Here is an 18,415-nt window from a genome sequence, read left to right as displayed (position 1 = left end):
TACCCTCATACCACACCAGTCCCTCCCACATCCTCTGCAGCCACAGGATGCGTCAGCCTCTCTTAAGCACGAGGTTGTGTTTCACCTTTTGATCGTCTACCTATTTCCCAGGGGTGCTTTTTTTCCAGCCATCCCACGATCTGTACTCTTCTGACAACTCAGGGTTCTTCCTTCTCAACTCTTCCCCTGTACTCCTTCCTAGATGAAAGGCAGACTCCGTTTGTGGGGAGACATGCACATTTTGAAAGCCTGGGAAAGAGACCCCCAGCCCGGGACCTGGTTTGGTGGGTTGGCTGAAATAGGGCTTTAGAAAGTTGTCAGTTCTTATTCAGCTCAGTTTGTTTTCTGTGCCCTAACAACAGCTTCTTCCTCCTCATCAGCCAAGTGACGATGTCATGCAGTTGGACTTCGGGAGCCTCCAAATTGACAGGACGGTGCCCTGTTGTGGCTCTCAGCACAAGCATACATATTCCTCCCGACCCAGTCTCCTCACTTGCTTGATGAAGCAGGAAAAGGTTCAAGGTTTTACCAGTGGTGGAGGACGGATCAGCTGTAATACATCACTTCTGCTGGCTGTCCAAAGCATTACCTCTATACCCTGAAGACAGTTCTAAACAGAAACTGAGAAGGCTTGTCGGAGTCCAGAATTAAAGCAGCCAAATGCTCTCTGTGCAGTTCTTTAAGGGGAAGAGAACTTAACAGTAAATACCAAGCACTGCTAGCACTGCATCTTCAAACCAGCCTAGTAGGAGGGTAGTGACAGCCCCATTTCAGAGTTATGGCCAACAGGGCTCCCAGGGATTTAATGATGTGGAGAAAAGTAGGAACAGTAGAAATTGCCAAACTCGCTTTTAGAAGTGTTTATTTCTTTTTTTTCAAGTGGGCAAAAAAAAAACCACCAACAGCAAAAGGGCAAAAGCAGACATTGTTTTTCAAATTAGCTGTGTCAGCAGATTCCAGTCATTTTTATTTGTGGTTCCCAATCGATTAAAAAAAAAAAAGTTTTCAAATTTGCATCTGGGTCATCCAAGATCAATAACAACTTGCTCTAGTTTAGGCACATGAAAAGAAAGAGTATTGTTGACTAAGTATGGTTCACTAAAGCAGTTCTTTTTTGAGTAGGTGGGCCATCTCAAAAGAAGCTCTTATAATGCTCTTCCCTGGCACCCTCCACTCCCCGATGTCTTGTATAGATCAGTAAAAAGCAGTTTCCAAAACAACTGAAAGGAAAATAACTCCCAACTCTTAGCAGAGTGAGCTGCCCATGGGGAAATGAAGACCCGTGGCAAAAGGCAGCCCAGCCCATCTTGTCCCCTGCTGGGGTAAAACCTTCACCTAAGGTGTACAAACACCTGCTAAGCCCATTGGAACAAACTGGCTTTCACAAAGAGAAAGAACTGCATCAGGAGAAAAGTTCTTAGGACATTTGAGTTCTTAGGACTGCTCAGAACCTGCTATCTCTTCTACTATGTGGAAAGCAGCAAGACAATGTTATTTCTGAAATAGCATTGCTGAACTACTATAACCCTCAGGCACACCAATGGAAAAGAGGCAAAGACTGCCCTTTCCTTTAATGGTGAGAGAGGTGGCCAGTCCCTTTTGCACGCTCCGTGACAGGGCACTCTAGGGTATCATCCATATCATCCAGCCCAACTGTGCATCTGCACACCATTTGAGGTTGTAGTATCATCTTTTTGGGCCACATGTGTTAGCTGGAATTTTCTTAAACTTCTTCACTGACCAGTTATAATGCTTCTAGAGGGATTCTTTTGAAATGTTGATCATGTTCCCAAAGGAAAACTAAACACACACTGTTTAAATACTCTTCATTTTCCTAGAGAATTTTGTTGCATTGTTGACTTTTTCCCTAAAGGGGAGGGTAGGGGAGACCTCTTCTTTTGCAGGGTGCAATATAAAAAGCCAAGTAAGCAATAAACAGAAAACAAAAGTGAGGGATTTTTTTTTGTTTGGTTGCTTGGTTTGGGGAGGGGAGATGGTGTGGAGGTTACTGTTGTGACACGTTGTCTCTAAATACAAACCACACAACAGGGACAACTGCTTTTCCTGTTTTCCAAGACAAAGAGAGGACGGCAGAGAAAAACCTCCCCCAGGGTTGCCTGTGTGAGGGTGCAAACGTCTCCTGCAGCCTATTCCACAAGTAACAGGTATTCCTTCAGGGAAGCTGGCAGTGGAAGGCCCTTCACCGCATCTGGTAGATACTGGAGTCCCAAACTCCGGCGCACAGCATAGCGAGAGAGTGTTTTTAGAGTTCCTGGGGCTGAGCACAGGACAGTCAGTTTTTCACACAACTGCTGGTCTCTGGCCACTTCTCGTGGCATGGTGCCATTCTTCCTTAATTCAAAGTGTCCAACAGCTCTGTGCAGGAGCTCAAAGCAAGAGTCTTCTTTCTCTGTTCCAAGTCCCCTGACTAGCAGAGCTACCAGGCGGGAGATGGGCGTCTGGCCTTTTAGGTTGATGACTCTGACCTCTGCACCATAATCAAGAAGGATGCTGACGCTCTCAAGATTTCCCTTCATGGCGGCCCAGCTGAGCGGGGTATCATTGTTATAATCCAGGGCATTGACAGAGGCCCCACTCTCTAGGAGGGCCCGCACACACTCGGCATTGTTCTTAAAGGCTGCCCAGTGAAGTGGCGTGTCTCGGTTGCCATCCAGTGCATTGGGGTTTGCACCATATTCCAAGAGGACCTCCACACAAGCCTCATCTTTCTCAGCTGCATAGTGGAGGGCTGTTCGGTTGTAACCATCCAGGGCATTCACCTGTAAAGAGGGAGGAACTATATTACCGTAGCTAGACTACTGAGAGGAAGATGGGTGGGCAAAAGCAGCTTGCATGTGTTTATCCAAGACCTTTGCTACGTCATGTTCTGAATATAAGAGTCAACAAACAATTCCCAGCAAGTCTTGGTGATCAAGAGGAGGTATGGCAGGAGCTTAGGAGCAAATGGGAAGAGAATGGTCTCAATACAATCAGCACTCTATTCTGTGCACTGATTAGTTGGCCTGCTTTATTTGGGTTTTTGCTATGTTCTTGTTTATTATTCACTAGGATCTCTACCATGGGGGAAGGGGTAAAAAAAGAGAAGATGAAGTCTAAATCCTCGTAACTACTCTGGAAGATATTTATTGGAAAGTTAGCTTGAATATATTAGCCAGAGTAAAGGTTCTGGATTATTTTCCTTATCCCAGCTCACTCTATCCTGTGGCTAATGGCAACCAGACTGAAAAATGAGGCCAAACTCTGCCCATGTAGTTTTGCTGTGTTCCTTAGCCATACAGAGAGGCTCAAATTCTGAATCCAATCAGCACCCTTGCAAATATACGCTGTGCAGTCACACGAGAACCTTGATAAAAGCCATGTAAAGGGAAGATCACAGATCTTCCAATGCTGGAAAAGCAGATGACTTGCTGAAAATCAACATTACTTATAATTTCTGAAGGCTGCAAACACTTCAAAACCAAAATTTTATCTAGCATATTATCTTCCCCTCAAAATGCCATAAAAATACGCTGGAATATTTAACTGAGTTCAACTCTCTATTTAGCTAAAGACCTTTTTCCCCCAGGGTATTTTCGTCATTGATATTAATCACTGGCTTTCATTTCAGGGTCCCCCCCAAGAGTGATGGAAAAGATAATGACAAGTAGAGGACAGTATGGCCATGAACAGCATGGCCGTGTGGAGATGATGGTGCTGGGGGCTGGTGCCTCGGGCTTACTGACCAATGTGTTTGGGGCCTGCACACCAGCTTCACAGCATGTCTGATTCCAATTAGCGCCTCAGCATCTGCAACTTCCAGATTGCTTACAAAGAGTCAAAACTGCTTATTTATTTATTTAACAAGCACTGACTTAGCAATTACTACATGCCAGTGTAAAACTAAATACTTGACAACCTTAAGAAGATACCATTATCATCTCCATTTTACAGATAGGGAAACTGAGGCAAAGAAAAATTAAGTAACTTGTTCAAAGTCACAAGAGCTGGAAGTGACAGAGCTGGGATTCAAATCCATGAAGTCTGGCTCCAGAGTCCACTCTTTTAATCATTCACTACACTATGCTGCCTCCTGCTAATGCCAGTATGAATTAATCTATGTTTCTTATCTTAAGATACATTAAAAAGAAGATAGGAACAAGACACGATAAATGAATAATGAGTGGGCAGAAACAGCACCAGCAGCTACTTCTGAGGAATGGATTACCTAATGAGATCTATCTCCCAGTAACGGTGGTATTAGAAGTGCATGTCCGGTAGCGGGTTGTCAATGGTTTCCATTTCATCACTTGAGGGGCCTCTGTACTTAGAGCACCTGGACAGTCAATGGGCAATGAGAGGACTGAATAGAAAGGTAAACAAGCCCAGGAGGAAGGCTGGGAGAGAAAGGGGAAATAAAACTCCCTCTTCCTGGAGCCACAGACAACTTAAGAAAGAAAGGCAAAGGAATGAAATCCTTTGGATCACTATATATATTTACCATTACATTTTGCTTTAATATTGGCTGTGCCAATGTTACCACGGGCTAGAAGGTGGGAAGAGATGGGAGAAAAGACAGAAATGTTAAGGAAATGCGAAGCTCAAGCTTTAGTGGGTCATTAATGTGACAGTGTTAAAAAGTTTTACCTCCGCTCCTTTTTCCAGGAGTAACTCCACACAGTCAGCATCTGACACCATGCAGGCACAGTGCAGGGGCTTCAGTGTGCCATGGGTACAGTTCACATCTGCTCCCTACGGGCAGAAGGAAACTCCGGTCAGCGTGCTCGGCTCTGGCTCACTGGGCAGGACAAGAGTCAGAATGGAGTCTGGGGGCGGAAGAGGGCTCTAGCTCTGACCGCACTGTAAACATACTACTGGTCCCGGTTTCCAGTCCTGTTTGTTAAACAATATCCAAACCAAGAGAATACACTGAAGATGAAGGAAAGGAACTATCGATTCCTTAGATTGAATTATTATGTTTTCCCACAAGGTAACTTGCCAGATGGTCATCTGGACATCACTGAGGACATGATCTCATGTGTAAAAGCAGTGGGAAACTTAGCATCAGGCAGGAAAGCTGGAAAAGCAATCCACTTTCTATGGCCACCAGGCTCTGAAAAAGTCAGGAAAGTGAGTCTGTCAGACTGAAACCAGAACTGGCACGCTCTTTCTGGCATTCAACAGATGACCATCATTAATAGTAAGGTCATCTTAATGTTATCTTTTTGTTTGTAAACATCTTCAAAGTAGCCTCTTAGCATCGGCATTCTCTGCTACCTAGACCCTGCTGGTACTTCTGTTTCAAATCTGATGAAAGGAGATGGGGAGCCTACAGGCAGACCAAAGTCGCTGAATGACTCAGCAGCAGAGCTAGAATTAGAATGTGACAAACTTCCCACTGCTGAATCCTCTGGTACCGCTTTTGCTGAGAACAAGCTAACGCTGTATGACTATTTCTTCTCAAAGCTGCACCCAACTTCGAAGCAGCTATAGAGCTCCAGGCAGTAAATAAGGATTCCACAGTTGTTGAAAAGAACGTACAAAAGTAAGCATCTGGATGCATTTTCTAGTGATCAAAAAATTACCCTGTAACTTCTCTTCAACAGGAATAATATTTAGAAAAACATATCAAAGACCAAAGACCGTCTAGGATACTAGTCATGTAGCAATTGCTGAATAGCAGTGGTTAGACATGTTAAGATGTTTTCTTAAGTCAAAAATTACCATGCACTTTAGGGGCTGTTGTCAAGATAGATGGCAAGTGATATCTCTCCGTGTAATTATTATAAACCACAAGGATTTGAAAACCACTTCTGCTTTGCTCATCTCCTTCCTCCCTTAGTAAAACATGTGTAGAAGACTTTGAGCTTGCTGGATCCCAATGTACCATATCCAGAAAGACATTTTACAAAGAATGTGAGGCTAGGGTTATCTAGAACACACTTCCTGAAGAAAATATCGGATGCACAAAGTGAAAGGGAGAAGGAAAGAGAAGCAAAACACAAGGAAAATGTATTTTCATGGTCAGGCTAATACACGTAGGAGGACTGTAAAAACTCCTTGTGACCTTGTGCTGAGTCAATGCTACAAATCTGTAATCTATTACGATTCCCCAGGACTTTCCCGCTTCACCTCCCACAGGACTCTCCGTCAATCCAGCACACTCACCCCTCTGATGAGGTCCTCTACATTATCATGTGGGAAGGAACGAATGGCAGCGATTGTTCGGATTAAGCGCTCTGAGAGAGAGTATTTGCTCTGAATGCTCTGCATAATATACCACATACTGGAACTCATCAAGGCTCAGAGTATGTTCACATGCTCCAAACTGCCTGAAACAAAGAAGTTTTAGGCATACACAACATCACTGAGCATACCTGTCCCTAGGATTAGGAGTTCTCTGAGGCCTTCCCAATAGTAAAAGTAGATTTCAAAGAGATCAATGATTAATTAATATTTTTTCTGAATCATAAAGAAATAGATTGTAATAGCTGCTTAGGGAGCTGGGTTAACCCGGATAAAAATGCTCTGACCCTCGGCACCTCCATTCTACATTCTGAACTAGTCTGGAACAAGATTTCCCCAAGAGGCCCAAGACCCCCATGGAGCTCTGTGTAGTTTACAAACAAGACTAGGCAAGCAAGGGGATGTTTTTTAAAGTCTGAAGATGACACAAAATATTCTTTCCCTCCTCTGGATTCTGTGGTCTTCACTATCACCATCACCTTTAGCTTACTTGTTATATTTGGCCCTGCAGTATATTTATATTCATATTCATATTGTTTCTCCTCTAAATTGTAATCAATTAGAAGGCAAGGTCCCTGTCTTCTATTTTTTTGTTCATGTAAGACCAGCCACAGAATCTCACAAAAAGTAGGTATTTAATAAATACTGCTTGATTGACTAAAGGCTATACAAGTGATCAATACCTGTGTGAAGAGAGGGAAAAGGCTATGGAGGAAATACATCTATGTTAACAATGACGAGGCATCAGATTAAAATGTCTTCAGTAAAGAAAAAAATGGGAAATATTTGAGGTCATATTCTAAAATAAGAATCTCAAAAGTATAATTAGTCATGTATATAAAATTAGAAAAATACTGCAAAGTTCATACCAATGACACATGCTTGTGGTTGTAGGAAAACGAGATTTAAGAGTGCAAAACGAATTAAAAATTTTAATAACTGACCGTTCATGACAACTAAGAAATAGATTTGGGCAAATATATGTTCATTGGACAGAGAGTTCTAGCATGGAAGAAAATAATGCAACATACCTAAATTTAACTGATAAAAGTTTTGGCTGTTTAAGAGCCATATACTAGTTGGGAAACATTTAAAATTATAGCAAACAAGGTGGAGCATTCCCATGAAAAAGCATATGTCAAAAACTGTAGAGAATATATAGTATTCAGTATCAGCTCTCTAGGAATATGTGTTCTTATTGAACTGTTAAGTTCCTTGAGGGTAAATACAGTGTTATTTTCAATAGTTCCTGGCACATGGCAGGTTCTCAATAAATATTTGTTGAATTACTGTAAAGATTATTACTTTAAATCCTAAAAAATTCACAACTTGCATAATTAAATATGTTATGCATATGAGGACCACTAAGACCACTAAGGTAAAAAACCTAAAATTATTTTGGTCATTTCACACTACAAAATTTTTGCTTTTCGTAATGGAGTATCCCCTTATGCATTATGTAATATATTATAAATTTGAATAGTTTCTATTTTGCTGATCAGTAGCCATTTATCTGTTTAAACTATATACAGTATTAATTAATAGAATGCAGGTTAACAATGTTCAATTCATAGGTATCAACGATTCATATTGGACATTCTTCTCCCCTACGTTATTATGAATGAATAAGCTTACACACTTGTTTATATGTCTCTCTGAAATTTTCTAGATAGTTTAGACTTGGCATATGTTTTAACCCAACAGCCACTAAATGAAGAGACAAGGGTCTGTATCTTATACTTCTTTGTTGTAAGGGAAAAGGAGAAAAAAGCAGAGGTGCATTTGAATCAGAGATTCCAAGAATGGGGGCAGAAGACAACATCTAAAGTGGAAGGCTTAGACTCAAACTGTTAACCGTTGATAATCTGAAGAGACTAAACCCTGCAATCATTTTCAGGGCACTCTTGGGACTCCAGGCTAAGAACTCCTAACTCAGGACATGACCAGTGGTTCTCTGCTGTTGCATCGAAGCTCCTGGTGAAGAGTGACAACATGCACTGTGGGGATGGGTCAAGGAAACGTAAGCTTGACCTATCTCCAGACAGTAGCCCGTGCGCCCTTTGACCCCACGTGGCCTCTTTCCTCTGCTGGAACTGAAAGCCCTCTCTCCTCCGGTTTTCTTTCACTTCGGATCCAGAGAAAACACCAAAGGGTTTTCTATTGCGATGCTAGCAGCAAAGTAGGAGAGAGCCGACATTCAACACCTTTGGTGCTAGCGAGGCCTCGGCTTCCGCCCAAGCAGGGAGACCCTCAGCCCAGCCAGGGGCGCCCCCCACCCCACCACACCTGCTGGGGCGAGGGGTGGAGGCGGCTCGCGGCAGCTGCGTCTTGCCGAGGCAAAGAGCCGAAGGGCAAGGGCACGAAATGCGAGGACGTGTGGTGTCACTTTCCGCATGGGATCCGCAAAGATCGCAGCAATGCCGGCAGGTCTCCCAGAGCGGGGGGTGAAAGCAGGTCGCGCAATCTACGCGGGTGGAGTCCCGGAGGCTAACCAACCCCCGCCCTGATTCCCCCAAGGCCGGGAACCCTGTCTCTGCCTCGAGGACTAACGAAACCCGAGCTGGGAATGGAGAAAGAGCTACTGGGCGTAGTGCCACGGGTTAAGGAACCTGGCTGCAGGTATTCCCGCAGCGAGGTACGCACTCACCAAACCGCGGGGCTGAGCTGGGTGGTGAAAGCCGCTGTCAAGGTGTGACCCGGAAACAGAAGTTGTTGTATCCAGCGGGCCCCTCTGTTTACAGGATGTGAAGGGTGACTGGGATGGGTGCCTGCGCACCGGCCAATGGCTGCAGGCGGGGTGCGCCTGCGCAGACTCGTGAGGCCGCCTCCGTCCTGCCCAGGTGTAGTTAACAGATTACTTCCTTTGCCCGCCTGAGGCTTTGGGCGCAGGCGCAATGTAGCGCTCTCGGCCGCAGCCCGGCAACTGGGGGAGGCAGCGGTAGGCCGGAAGCTCACCGGCCCCGGCTTTTGGGCCGACTCTGTGGGGCCGCGCCAGTATGGACCAGGCCTGTAGTGGGTCCTTTGGTGCCCTTCGCTGCCTCCCACTGTCTCCAACTGAGGTAGGGCCTGAGCACCTCATTTCTAAACTCGCTACACTTGATCAGTTGCGTAGGAGACGGAACTGTTAGTAAGAAGTGTTTGGGGAAAATGAAAGAGACTTCCATCATTATTCGTAATATTGGAACGCATATATGCTTTTCTGAACCCTCCTGGATACTGTCCACCCTCCCTCAAAGGGAACTATACCGAAGATAACCACCCAAGAGGTGTAGTAGCCCAGATGTTGAAGGCTGAAAAAGAGGTACATGCTTACAGAACCCTTCCCACCCGAGAGAGGCTGACACCTCTCAGTGATGTACTTTGCATGCAAAGCGTAAACATTCGAAGCCCGCAGCACGTAGTGGTCAGGTAAAGGGTGAAGCAGCCTACACAGGACGACTTTCAGTGCTGAGATGTTTAACAAAAAACGCCCCGGCACATACTCCCCAAAGCGCGTTCTAAGCAACATAATCGAATGAGTTTTAGAGGAAAGCAGGGCCCAGACAGTTCATGAACATCCCCAAGGGGATGATGAAATGGAAAAGCTCATGCCTTGTCTGAAGAGTGAGTCTCCTCTGAGTTCCAAACTCCAAAGATTTTTGCCATGCAGGAATGTGTCCCCCCACCTCCGCCACTCTGCTATGGTAAGGTTATCCAGTTTTTCAAAAGAAGCTGAAATCCAGATTTTTAGAAAAGTGAATCCTCCCCAATTGCAAATATTGGCAACATTAAAAAAAAAAAGAAAAAGAATCATTTTGAAAGCAGGCAACATTCTATAAGTCTATAAGCCACCAATTCCACACTCTGAATTAAAGGCTGCTTTGGTCATTGGCAGCTCTATGGAAGAAGGGCTTAGGGACAGCCCTCTGATTGGGATGGAGTCCGGGGAGTTGACTTGAAGCTGTAGCTACATATTAACTACACTGCTTTTAATTCATAGATTTACTTAGGAAAGGTTGAAGGAATCTGAATGATATGTGGAGGCTAGACCCGTCCCCCCTCCCCAACAAGCTACCCTAAGGCATTTGATCAAATTCAGGGAATGGAAACTGTTTGATTCTATGCCCATTGCTTCTAAACCAGAAATCTATATTATTCTCTAGGGCCCTAGAGAATGTTAAACCTTCAAACACAAGGGCAAGAGACCTGTGTGCTGATCCAAAATGGGGAAGTTCATCCTGTGAACCTAAGTCCTTCCTGGCCACCGGAAAGGAAGATCATAGATAAATCAAGCCACTGCGTGTCTTGTCATACCTAACCTTGTTTCAGTCAGTACCTGTCAAACCCCCACCCCTGTGTCTAGAACTGTGTGACTCACGTTAATACCCCAATGGTATATTCTCCCTGGAATTCCCTGGAATCCTACTTGGCTGGGGAATTAATGAGGTAAGAGGCAGATGTGTAGTAAAGTCCACTGCATGAGGCAGTGGGCCAAGATGTGCTAGGTCTCCCTCTCTCTAGACCCAGTAAGATGATGCTCTGCTTGGCACCACCCATAGCTTCCTCTAAGTGGAGCACAAGCTTCAGACAACTGACTTATTGAGGGGTTGGTGACTGCCTCTCTGGCTTTCATTTTTTTCAGTCTAGCTCTGAGTCTACCACTCGGTCTTGGAATATCCACTGCACAAAAGAAGGAGGTCACCACGTGTACACAGCAGAAACAATAGGGTCAAAGGATGTAGCAAATGAAAATAGTGCACCTGAGTTTCCCTGCCTTGGCAGCTTTTGTTCAATGTCATATGCCACCTAGGTGGAAAGAGAAACCAGAGTACAGAAGTACAGAAGTCCTGGCTCTGAGATTGATAGTTACTTCATCCCATTTCTTTGGGCATCAGTTTTCTCATTTGTCAAGTGAGAGCATTGGCTGAAATGATCTCTGAATATCTTTCTATTTTTATGATATTTCTACATTTCTATAATTCTGAATCTCTGTAATTCCTAAGCAAAAATTCTTGCTCCCAAAATTTTTACTCTCTCATCAGATAAGAATAGCTTTATGGCTATCATAATACTACTATATTAATGGGACCTGTGAAGGCTTAATTATGAGATGCCAAAGTCTACATAGTTTCCATTCCATTTTGCTTCTTCTGGTGCTCCCTTTCTAAAGCAGGGTAAAGACAGTGCCGATTCCAAGCTTCAATTTTTATATGTTATTTGTGTTACATAAATGTTCAAGCATACTGAAAAAACCAGAGAGAATAGTACGACGAACTCCTTCTATCCATCATCCGTATGTTAACATATTAACATTTTGCCAAACGTTTTAAATCTATTTTTTTCTTTGTTGTTTTGTACAGCATTAGGGTTTCTGAATAGACTATTCAGATAATATCCACAGTTCCCACAGTTTGGGTGGAATTTTTTTCTGAGAAGTTTTGATTTGACATCCTACACATTTTCTAAAAACTTGAGCTATCTCATGTCTATCCATTTCTTCCTTGAAAAACTATGAATTTTCCCCTGGGTTGTCTATTTTCTCAAAAGTTCTTGATTGGTAAATGTTAGGGTGTATAAATTCTGGGAGACTCCCAACATCTTATAAATATAGAATGATTAGTCTCCCAGTGAGACTCGCATAGGCCATCTATACGGATTATTTCACAGTGTCTGAAAAATCTACTTCACAACCAAAGGAGGTTTCAGATCCATTCATTCTTACATTTATCAAACATTTACTGGCACCTACTTTGTTCCAGGCTCTGTGCTCACACTGCAGGGCAGACAGTGATGGAGAAACATATTCTCTTATCAAGGTTAGAGAACTAAAGTGAACGGACATTCCAAAGACAGGAATAGTGGAATGCCTCTATGTACTGGTCCTTGACCCTGAAAAAGAAGTCAGAAGTTACATTTAAAAGAAAATTTGAAAAGGAGCTTTGGAAATAGAGCAAAGGAAAAGAAAAAAGTTCAGAGAAATATAAGCCTTCTGAAACTTTTTTTTACACTTAAACTTTGCCCTAGAAAAAGTAGTTCAGCAGAGAAAAGAACAGTATTAGTGTGCAGCAGGGGTAGTCTCCCAACACGTGTCAACAGGATTAAACAAGGACTTCTTTCAGAAACTGCTCAGAAGCAGACATGCTCCCAATTTTCAAACTCTATTCTTTTTATTTTTCCTTTTAACTTTCCCCAAGGCTCAGGGAAATCTATGAATTGCTACTTTTTGAAAATTAGCTTTTCATCAATATTTTATTATTTTTTGGCCTCATAGGTTACCAATATTTTCCACAATTAGAATCATTTTAAAACATTTTGAGACTTTGTAGAGAAAGAATGCCTAAAGGATTTGGGGGGGATGCAGTAAAAATAGAAATAACAATGTTAATGATAATATTTAAATTACATATACATAGATACTATTTTTCCAAGAATGTGGGCAGTTACAGCTAAATCACCTAGCAAACTGGGATAGACAAAGTCTAGCAGGAAGGATTTCAAGATTGTTCAAGGAAGGGAAATTAACAGAGGAAATGCTCACTTGTCTGGTACCACTGGGTGGTCTAGACTGATCTGGAGAGTTCTACTAGCAAGGAATGATTGGATTCTCTGAATCAGTTTCAGGGACTTAAGAAGCTTACTAACTTATTTGAGAATTTTGTGCTCTCTTGAGGCCCATGCTATTTCTAGTAGGAGTAGGCCTCCCCCTAGAGGGGAAATAGAGAAATTTTCCTCAAGCTTCTTGCTCAGAATTCAGTAACTAGTTCTTTGTTCGTTCACTCATCATTCATCCATTCATTCAGTAAATACTTATTAAATTCTATTACCGTGCTGTTCCTTATGATGCTGAAGATACAGCTGAAAATAAGATCAACATGGTCCCTGCCTCCGGGAAAATTATAGTAAGTGTCAGAAATAAACATTAGGTAAAGAATCACAAAAATAATCACAGTAGTGATAAGTTCTATAAAGGAAAAGCATGGAGGATGATATGGCCATTCAATAGAGAGCCTCAATAAGACTGGGATGTAAAGGAAAACTGTCCTGAGCATGAATTTGAAAAATGAATGGATATAACCAGATCAAAGCTGTCTATCAGAGGTGTAGGGAGTGGGCCCTCCAGCAAATGGTCAAGAGTATTCAAAGACTCTGAGAGGGAAAAAGCTTAGGAAGTTGGAAGAAGAGTATGAGGCCAGAATGATAAGGAAGCAAAGGGCGCAAGTTAAGGCTGGAAAGTTACAGATGCTCCAGATCAGCCAGGGTCTTGGTAGACACACTAAGGATTCTGAACTTTATCCCAAAAGAAGCTATTGATAGGTTTTATACAAGTGACATAATAACATCTGTGTTTTTAAAGGATCACTTTGACTTTCTGATGAGTGGATTATAGAAGGAGCAGAGTAAAGATTAAGATAGGAAAAATAGCAAATAAGTGATCTAGGCAAGAAGTGTTAGGGACTTGGACTAGGGTGGTGGCCATATAAAGGGAGAGAAGTGAGTGAATTTGAAATATTTTAGGTCAGAATTGATAGGGCTTGGTGACTGACTACAAACTGAAGATGAGGAGGTATAGTTTGCCAACAATGACTTAGATTTTTACTGTATGCTCCTAGCTGAATTACAAAGATAAGAACTTGAGAGGAAACAGGTGTGTGTGCGTGTGTGTGTGTGTGTGTGTGTGTGTGTGTGTGTGTGTGTGTGTGTTGGGGGATCTGATCAAAGATCAGTTTGTTAAATATTTATTAAGGCTACTACTAAATGTCAGGCACTGTGTGGTTGGCAATAGACACTGGAGGTTAAAAAGTGGAGGCAGTAAAGGGTTCCTGTCCGTAAGAAACTTTTGACTAATGGAAGATAATGATAACATTAATGAATTATTTCAATATTATGCAGCTATATAATAAATGCCATCCAGTAGAAGCCCAGAAAAGAGACAATGTAGCATAACCCGGGGGGTCAGAGACTATAACTGAACAAAGTCTGAAAGGATTAGAAGAAGTAAATAAGGTAAAGAAAGGTGGAAGTTTTTTTCTTCAGGAAAAAGAAGGAATAGATTATTTAGACCAACCATCTGCTGAAAACAATTAAAATACTGGATAGAATATTTCTTAAAAATCTCCCTAAAAATTATCCAACATGTTTCAAATAGGTTTTTTTAAAGACAACTTCAAAAAGTCTTTAATGAAATAAATATAACATTGAAACCAAAATCTGATAAAGATCGTACAAAAGAGAAAGCTATAGATGAATCTCATTCATGAATATCAATGCAAAAATCCCAAATACAATATTAGCTAATAGAATCAAACAACATGATATGTCATGACCAAGTAGAAATTGCTTTAGGAATGCAAAGATAGTTCAATGTTAAAAATACATTGATATGTTTATTAATATTATATAAAAGAAGAAAGGTCTTGTGATTATCTCCATAGATTCTGGAAAAATATCTAAGAAGATTCAAGATGTATTCCTAATAAAAATAATTTTCAAAAGAGGAACAGAAGAGTATTTTCCTAACACATAAAGCATCTTGCTTACCAGTATCTTACTATTTTTATGGGAAAACACTGGAGGCATTCTTGCTAATGTTTGAAACAGAACAAGGATGTCCACACTATTACTATAACATCTAACATGGTGTTGGAGGTATTTGCCACAGCACTGATACAGAGAAAGCAATTAGATGTATGAGAATTGTAGAAAACAAAATCATGTGTTTAGAAAATGAAAGCAAAGCAATGGGAAAACTACTGAAAATAAAAAGATAATTCAGTAAGGTAGCAGGATATAAAAGCAATTGACAGAAGTCAGTAGGCTTCATACATACAGGAAAACTTTATAATACTCCCCCAAGTTTACAAAAATAAACTTGAACAAATGAAAGACATACCTTAATTTGTAAATTTAATATAATTTCAGTAAAAGTTCTAACAAGTTTTTTGGTTTTTAGTTAAATAAATTGATTCTTTTTTTTTTAAGATTTTGTTTTTTTATTTGAGAGAGTGTGCACCAGCTAGGGGGAGGGGCAGAGGCAGACTCCCCAGTGAGCAAGGAGCCCAAAGCAGACTCCACACGGGGCTCAATCCCAGGACCCAGGACCCCAGGATCACTACCTGAGCGGAAGGCAGATACTTAACCAACTGAACAACCCAGGTGCCCCTAGATAAATTGATTCTTAAATTCATATGGAAAAAACTAAGTAAGACTTTCCAGGAAAAACTCTGAAAAGAAGAGCAATGGGGAGGGGCCAGTCTTACCAGACATTTAAAATTCTATAAAGCCTTCACAATTAAAAGTGTAGAATTGGTACATGAATAGACAGTTACACTAATGAAACATAATAGAAATCCAGTACATAAAGTAATTTCATATATGATAAAGATACTGCAAAACAATGAAGAAATGGACTTTGTAATAAATGTTGCTGAGACAACTGGGTACCATTTGGACATAGGTAAAATTGGGTTCATAGCTTATACTGCACACCAAGATAAACTCTGCATGGATTAGTTAACTAACCATAACAAAAATGGAAACCCTAAAAATGATAGAAGAAAACATGGGTAGATTTCTATATAAACATCACCCATGGGAGTAGTAAGGAAAGCATTTCTGTGACTTGAAATCTAGAATCAATAAAAGACAAATTCTATTACATAAACATTTTTAAAAATTGCATGACCCAGATACCACAAGTAAGGCTAAAGGCAAATGATTCACTGGACAAAATATTTGCAACTTAAACCATAGGAAAAAGTTAGTCTCCTTAGTATAAAAAGAGAGCCTAGAAATAAAAAGACAAATCCAGTGGAAAAACGAGCAGAAGACATAAACATAGTTAAAAATTCATGCAAGTGGCCCTTAAAGTAGTAAGACATACTCAACTCATTAAAAACAAAAAAAGAAGCAAATTACATTACATCGAGATAGCATTTCTTACTATGTTGGCAAAAATCCAAAAGTTTGAGAGCACACTATTGCCAAAGTTCTGGTGAAAGAGACATACTGATATGTAGAATGATACAGCCCTCAAGGAGGGGAATTTAGTACTATCTAGCAAAATTACAAATAGATGCATTCACCCTTTAACCCAGCAAGCACATTTACCAGACATTTAAAATTCTATAAAGCCCTCACAATTAAAAGTGTAGGGGATAAGTGTTTTCTAGGAATCTATCCTAAAAGTACATCACAAATTTTGAATGATATATGCACAAGGTTATTCACTGTGGCATTATTTTTAGTGGCAAAAGACTATAAATATCCCGAATGCCATTAAGAGAGAGGAACTGAATAGTTAAATAAATTATAGTACATAGTGGACATAGTCATACAGACATAGGAATATTTCTTTGCATTGCTATAGAATGATTGTCATAAAAATGTGAGGCAAGGTGTATGTGGTAGCTACTTCTTGTACAAAATTAGACATTAAAGGATCATCCAGAAACTAATTAAAAATGGCTATTTATAGGAGTTGGGGTTGGGAAACGAGGACCAGTGGGTAGGATTGGAAGAGATTCCTCTGAGTATATCTTTTTTTGTAGTTTTGACTTTAGAATCATGTAATTATTTTACATATTCAAAAAGTAAATTAAATCAAAAAGAGAAAAAAAGAGCAATCCCTAAATTGAAAACAAACTAAGTAAACCTAAGCATGTGATTGATAACACAACCAAAAAAAAAAAAAAAGATTCATTTCACATGACCTTTGAAGGCAGGACTTTGACCTTTCTTAGTGGGATATATCCTAATAACAAAACAAACTGTGAAGAATCTTAAACTTCATTCTGTAGTTTATTGTTAATACCAACACTGGTATCATGAAACATTTTATGTATCTTATAGGATAAAGCAAATAAGTTCAGTGTAAGAAATGAAAAAAATGTAAAATCAAATAAGTTAAAAATCGAGTGTTTAAATTAAATCTGCAAGCTATAGGTATTCTGAAGAAGGCATTAATCTCACTGAAGAATACGAACAAGCTGAATGACGTAGAGCTATGGATGAATCTTTAAATCTTCTTCGGTGCCTGAGGCTGATGATTCCCCAGAACACTCCTGTGAAGCTGATGACATATAATATCCTGATACTGAATATGTAAATTGTCCTTAATTCTGAACATTACACAGTTAAAAGGGACCAGATGCTTGGAAGATAGGGGATATCATCATCTATGAAGACAACTGTTTCAAGTCACAATTAAAAACCTTTAAATATTTTAGCTTCTGTTCAAGGGAAATGTGAAGAGAACATTTTTCACAGATGGTCTCCATGTACAAAACTACTCTCCAGACTGCCTGCAAGCATTAATGTGCCTCTGAGTGCAAGACAGCCCTCACAGTATACCTGTTTGGAAAAGAAATGAGGACGCGCATTACATAATTTCACCAGTGTGTTTGATGAGATTTTCAAGAACTTGTACCTTCTCTACTTAAAAGAATTAAGACCTTTATCTAAAGCGGTACCATTATCTGAGCACCCAAATTTTCAACTGTTTAGTGGAAATGAAGTTTAAGATTCAGAAGACAAAGTTACTCTTGGAAATACTTCATAAAGTTACATAATTTCTCTTACATTTTTATAAGAATTATTATTACTTTTTGTTTGGAATAGAAAAAGGAGCAAGCTAACTAAAGGCAGACTTTAGGTTGCATTATAGAAATGTTTCAAAAATTATGGATTGTATTTGTTGGTTTAAATGTCAACTGTGGGAAAATATTCAGAGTCAGGGTTTGGGCCCTGCTTCGAGACCTTTTCTTCAGAGAAATTGATAGCAAACATAGCAGAAAGTAGGCCCACTTATGAATTCCATCTAACCAGACAAGAAATAGTATCATTGTTTATTACAGTTGGAAGAATTTCTACAAGTGTGAAAGAAATGGAAAACTTAAGGAACTTGTTGCAAAATATTCATTAAAGAAATGAGTTGAGGGGCGCCTGGGTGGCTCAGTCTGTTAAGTGTCTGACTTTGGCTCAGGTCATGATCTTGGGGTCCTGGGATTCAGCCCTCGGCTCCCTGCTGAGTGGGGAGTCTGCTTCTCCCTCTCCTCCCTCTGCCCCTCCCCCCACTCCTGCTCTGTCTCTCTCTCTCTCTCTCTCTCTCTCTCAAATAAAATCTTAAAAAAAAAAAAAGAAATGAGTTTAAATGTGTCTGTCTCTGGACAATAGAGGCCAAAGAGTGGAATAGTAA

General features: G+C 40.7%; 1 protein-coding gene and 1 pseudogene across 3 annotated transcripts; one reads left to right on the top strand and one right to left on the bottom strand.

Annotated features, from left to right (window-relative positions):
- Window positions 1-845: 845 nt before the first annotated feature.
- ASB8 (ankyrin repeat and SOCS box containing 8) lies at window positions 846-9,021 on the bottom strand. 3 transcript variants are annotated; one of them, XM_025882756.2, is made up of 4 exons: window positions 8,891-9,021; window positions 6,166-6,325; window positions 4,645-4,749; window positions 846-2,780 (listed from the first exon to the last, which is right to left on the bottom strand). In XM_025882756.2, exons 2-4 carry the CDS (start codon window positions 6,292-6,294, stop codon window positions 2,148-2,150), a joined length of 867 nt encoding a protein of 288 aa, XP_025738541.1. In that variant the 5' UTR covers window positions 6,295-6,325; window positions 8,891-9,021; the 3' UTR covers window positions 846-2,147. The 3 variants fall into 3 exon arrangements, with proteins under 3 accessions (XP_025738541.1, XP_025738543.1, XP_025738544.1); XM_025882758.2 differs by having other exon boundaries at window positions 6,166-6,329; window positions 8,891-9,003; XM_025882759.2 differs by lacking the exon at window positions 6,166-6,325 and having other exon boundaries at window positions 8,891-8,985.
- On the top strand, window positions 8,810-18,244 carry LOC112832206 (ERO1-like protein alpha; annotated as a pseudogene).
- Window positions 18,245-18,415: the final 171 nt, after the last annotated feature.

The sequence above is a fragment of the Callorhinus ursinus genome, unplaced genomic scaffold (genome assembly GCF_003265705.2).
Source record: "Callorhinus ursinus isolate GAN/ISIS: 27379988/994484 unplaced genomic scaffold, GSC_fseal_2.0 scaffold44, whole genome shotgun sequence".
Taxonomy (NCBI): domain Eukaryota; kingdom Metazoa; phylum Chordata; class Mammalia; order Carnivora; family Otariidae; genus Callorhinus; species Callorhinus ursinus.
Note: the sequence above shows the minus strand (reverse complement) of the source record. Positions and strands in the feature narration are given on the sequence as shown.